A 5,300-nucleotide genomic window follows, 5' to 3' on the forward strand; every position below is an offset into this window, starting at 1 on the left:
TTGAACTCTGCAACTTGGCACCCTCATTGTACACGTTGTACATGATGCCTTGACTCCAATTAAACTCAGTTTAGCTTCACATAAGCCTTTTCTGTTTGTGGACTAGAAGCTAAAAAAATGTTATATCTTTGCTTCCTAATAAATTTGAGAACGTCCTAGTAGTATTTTGTGAGCGATCAATTAATAAGTTTCAACTACAACTAGATAAATTAGTGAGCTTCAATTACATCCATGATGGCCAGTAAATGTCTAGGCGATGGCACTAGAGATTTGGGGCGTGTGACCCTCGCAATAATTCCTACAATGTGACTTACCTCAACATCATGAGCTTCGGTGAGGGATCGAGGCACTGCATACCTAGCTTAATACGATTGGGGACAGGGGACCGTTGGCCCTGTTTGGTGGGGGGGGGGGGGGGGGGGGGGGTGGTCCCCGACCTCCCTACCCCCAATCGTACCTAGCTAGGTATGCAGTGCCTCTCGAGCAGAAGCTCATGACGTTGTGCATTGTATGAAAAACATTGTAAAAGACTCCGTTTTCCTACATATGAAAATTTATGAATCTTCTTGTGCCTTGGTTTGGGAAGGTTGTCATACATCATTTAACTAATCATTGTCCCCTAATACCCTAATTGGTCATACCCACAGCTAGGAAACAACTGAAGTAGGAGAGTTGTTCTTCAGTAATTATATCACAAGAAGATTTAAATATTTTCTCATGTAGGAAAACGGTCTTTCTGAGTGTTTTTCATACAATGCATAACATCATGAGCTTTTGCTCAAGAGGCATCGCATACATACCCTCGTCACTATATGGCACGGTTCTAGGCCAGAGGGGATCTAGGGCCCAAGTTTGGGGACGTGAGGTGGCTTTAATCTCGGCCGTCGGATCACGCAGTGAATTAGGGGTGAACTAGGGGGTAAACTAGGGGTGAAGTCGGGGCAAAAATGGCGCCCCAAGTTCACTCTTAGTTCACCCCCGTTTAGTTTACCCCTAGTTCACCTGCCTCGCGGGGTGTGGGTCGAACCTCGAACGTCTCGGTTGTCACACAAATGCTCTATCACCACGCTAGCGCGTGTCGATGTCCATGTTGGCATGACACATGATCACACCCTAGTTTAAGCACCCCTAGTTCACCCACCCCTAGCTTATCCGCCCCTAGTCACCCCTAGTTTAAGCACCCCTAGTTCACCCATCCCCAGTTCACCCCTAGTTCACTTTATGATCCGACGGCGGAGATTAAAGCTGCCTCGCGCCTTCAAATTTGAGCCCTAGATCCCCTCTAGCCTAGAACCGTGCCATATAGTGACGAGGACCGCATACCTAGTTAGGTACGAGTGGGGGTAGGGGACCACCGGCCCCACACCGGACCGGTGGTCCCTTGCCCCAATCATACCTAGCTAAGTATCCGGCGCCTCCCTCACACCTTCAGCCTTAGAGAAGCTCATGATGTTGAGATAAATCACAATGTGGGAAATTGTCCAAAACTTCTTGTAATATATACGTCGGGGTTTGAATGTTTTAATTGTCCTATTTTGATCTTTCGCATGAACCGTTTTTCCAAACAAGTTGTGTGTGTGTGTGTGTGTGTGTGTGTGTGTGTGTGTGTGTGTGTGTGTGTGTGTGTGTTTGGATGAATAGAGAATGCTATGCTATATTTTATATGTGCAGGATACGGAAGCTGAAGGAGGAGGTGGAGTCGCTGTTCATGGAAATCATCGAGGGTCGTCGGGCAGCAGCACTGCAAGCCATGGCAGGACATATTGATGATGAGGATGGGCAGCAGAAGAATGATTATTATGGGCAGGACCTGTTAGGGCTGATGCTGGCAGAGATGGAAGCGGCCAAGCTAGAAGCTGCGCCTCCACTGCGCGGCCAGCGTCGTCAGCGTCAGCAGCTGGGCCGGATGTATACCTCTCGGCAGCTAATGGACAAATGCAAGACTTTCTTCTTCACCGGCCACGAGACGACGTGGCTGTTGCTGACATGGACGTTCATGCTCCTGGCCTCCAGCCCCACTTGGCAGCATCGTGCCCGCCAGGAGGCTCTGCTCTTCCTGCACCAGCATGGCGACATGCCCGACTTCGACATGCTTAGCAGGCTTAAAGTGGTAAGCACTGTCTCTCTCTCTCTCTCTCTCTCTCTCTCTCTCTCTCTCTCTCTCTCTCTCTCTCTCTCTCTCTCTCTCTCTCTCTCTCTCTCTCTCTCTCTCTCTCTCACACACACACACACACACACACAGCTCAAAATGCAACAGACCTCAAGATCTATTCGACAACTCGAACTTACAAAATGTCGAGAGAGAGAGAGAGAGAGAGAGAGTCTTCTTAGCTTTCAAGCATAAAGTTTTCCTTTGGAGGATTTGGAAAGGGGGCCTCCCTCGTGGAGAGCACTAGAAAAATGCCTCCCTCTTGGAGAGCACTAGAAAAATGCAACAGACCTCAAGATCTATTTTTGAAAGCTCGAAAACAAAAAGTAGTGGACGTCATAGATATTTGATATTGTATATATAACAGTAAATACATAGAGAGTTCTTCTCATGTACTAGTACATGGCTGTGGTCCTATAAGTTATGACCTAATGTGTTTCTAAAATAGTCTTGTGTTTCATCGAGCTAATTGAGTATAAACATAACCTGGGATGTAAGTTGGAGGACATATCTACTTTGTTTGAAGCAGGTGAGTGTTATCAGGTTCAAGAAAGAGTATCTCAAAGCTTCTCAAAGTTTTTAATAGAGGTCAAGAAAGTTTCTAACATAGTGTATTTTTATGTGCAGTTAGGTATGATTCTATTGGAGTCCCTACGACTTTACACGCCTGCCACACTTCTTGCAAGAGAGGCTTTCTCAAGTATAAAGGTTGGAGATCTTGAAATTCCAAAGGGGTTATCGGTGTGGGTACCTGTGCTTGCAATCCACCATGACAAGACCATATGGGGAGAGGATGCTGATGAGTTCAAGCCGGAGCGTTTTTCAGAGGGAGTAGTGAAAGCTTGCAAAAATCCAATGGCCTTTATGCCCTTCTCTTTTGGACCTCGAAATTGTGTTGGACAAAACTTTGCAATGATGGAGGCTAAGATTGTTCTTTGCATGCTCCTTTCACAATTCACATTTCATCTCTCTCCTTCGTATAGACATGCTCCTATTTGTATCCTCACCTTGCAACCTAAGCATGGTGTGCCTATCATTCTTCGACATTTTAGACCGTGATAACATTAAATCTTGTCAAAACTATTAATTGTTGAACATGACTTGAGAGGCATCAATCTATACACTAAAGCTATACATCCTTAGAGAAAGCAATTTGTAGCTAGTGGCCATACTTTGTACAAATACAATGGACATGCAATTATACAATTTTCACTTATTGAGCATGACCGTGTGAAAGCACCAAGGGCCTTTGAAAGGGAACAATCTGATCCAGCACTAATTGATATAAATGATATATTGAGCACACTACAAGAGATCACTTAAATTTTGACGTCAGATTATTGACGTCGACAATGGCGGGCGTCGGATATATGTGTAGATAAATCTAGAGGAAAATCAAGGTTTTTTTATTAAAAAAAATTCAGATTTTTGACGTGTAAACAGTGCACACCGATGTGCAAGTCGATGTCTATACCGGTGCGTATACCGACGCTTGTACCGATACACATACTGACATCTACATCGGTGAATCCTGCAAAAATAGAACCGCAAGTTTCTCTTGCGTATTTTGCGCCTTTCTTCTCTTCCTCTCTTACCCTCCTCCTCCTCACTTTCTGCAGATCTGCTGCCTCACGATTTGTTGGAGTTGAGATTTTCACTTGTATGCTGCTCCCCATCAACAAGGTAAGCTTCTTTTCAAGTTTCCTTGTGGATTTGTTTACTTTCGTGTTTTGTGTAACATAGTGTGTGTGTGTGTGTTTGCAGGTTTGAGAACATTTTGCCAATTGTTTCTTGCTCAAATTATAGGCCGCATGTGAGTGCTTTAACATTCTTTTTTGTTGCATACACAAATACACACATACATTGACATAAACATACACGCAAGTAAATAAAAATGCACATTAAGCAATATAAACACGCTATATATGACGCATACACACATTTTTTAATTCAAACTTTTTGGTTATTTTGTAAATAATATTAATTAAAAATCATCATCAACTAAAAAAGATAACGATATTTTATTATTAAAAGAAAGATTTATTTTGATTTATGTTATTTTATAATTATTTTTATTATTTTTGTATAAATAAATTTAGAAATTAAAAAATTATATTACTATTTTTGTAATTGAGACTTATCGTAGGCTATTCGATTAATTAGGTTTAGTCCTTTAACACTAACCGTTTAAGTAATAAGTGGTTTCATCGCTTAGGATTGGTTCGCATTTAGATCGATGAAGGTTAGACGTTGCTTAATTAGAGCGCTTAGTTGCTTATGTACTGAATTGTTTAGCCGAACCCGCTTAGTCCTACACGCGGCTCGTCTAGTTTTGTTATTTAGTCACTTAGCGATTTAGGGCTAGTCGTGTAAGTTTAATTGGTATTCAAACAGTTTACTAGGGCTCGCCGCTTAAAGGTAACCGCTTAGGTATTTAATCGCTTACCGCTCAGGACGGACTTCTTCGTATTTAGATCGTTGAAGGTTATACGCTTAGGGATAACCGCTTAGTGTTAGCAGCAAAAGGTCTTCAACAAACGAAGTAAAATAACGCAATTGGACTACAATAGCGCACATAGATTTAAAAAACTCAAATAGATTTCAATAACAAACTTATGTCAAACCCTAATATATAGGCATTGACAAATCAAAAACCAGATTATTACCCGGTGGTCTTGATCTTCGAGCACCCCTAGACTTGCTACAAACGAAGGCGTGGAAGGCCCTGCAAAATAGCAAGAAAACAACATAATGCAAGCCATAATTGATAAAACTCTATACCTGACGAATAACCTATGCTCACTAATCGTTGCTATATACGAACAATGAGGGAAAGAGAGCAAGAGGGTGCGTACAACACACCTCTTAGAGTGGAGTGCCACACCAGTACGGTGAGAGAGAAGAGATGAAGAATAATGCAGATACTGAGTGCAATCTCTCCCGGTGCAAGAGTGACCATTTCTCTCTTGCATGTATTTACTTAATAGACTTCTTGAATGGTCAAAGTGAGTACAAACTGGCCGACCGGTCATAAATGGCCAAAGCTTATAAAAGAGCACTTGAATAATAGAATGTACATGAAATATATATCCGTTTACATAGGCCTAGATTGGTAAAGTCTTTTCCACATGTCAGCTACAATAAGTAGTAA

General features: G+C 42.3%; 1 protein-coding gene across 1 annotated transcript; it reads left to right on the forward strand.

The window, feature by feature from the left end:
• The first annotated feature begins 256 nt into the window (after positions 1 to 256).
• On the forward strand, positions 257 to 3,372 carry LOC147464175 (cytokinin hydroxylase-like). The gene is made up of 3 exons (XM_086482734.1): positions 257 to 279; positions 1,672 to 2,110; positions 2,777 to 3,372. The coding sequence occupies exons 1-3, from the start codon at positions 257 to 259 to the stop codon at positions 3,206 to 3,208; spliced, it is 894 nt and encodes a 297-aa protein (XP_086338860.1). The 3' UTR covers positions 3,209 to 3,372.
• The last annotated feature ends 1,928 nt before the right edge of the window (positions 3,373 to 5,300 follow it).

This window comes from Adiantum capillus-veneris, chromosome 2 (genome assembly GCF_014529385.1).
Source record: "Adiantum capillus-veneris isolate H3 chromosome 2, ASM1452938v2, whole genome shotgun sequence".
Lineage (NCBI taxonomy): Eukaryota > Viridiplantae > Streptophyta > Polypodiopsida > Polypodiales > Pteridaceae > Adiantum > Adiantum capillus-veneris.

Excerpts from the sequence above, each read along its gene's own strand:
- LOC147464175 (XM_086482734.1), top strand. The coding sequence starts at position 257 with ATGGCACTAGAGATTTGGGGCGT. Across the intron at positions 280-1,671 it reads GCACTAGAGATTTGGGGCGT|GATACGGAAGCTGAAGGAGG; the intron begins GTGACCCTCGCA and ends TTATATGTGCAG. Across the intron at positions 2,111-2,776 it reads TGCTTAGCAGGCTTAAAGTG|TTAGGTATGATTCTATTGGA; the intron begins GTAAGCACTGTC and ends TTTTATGTGCAG.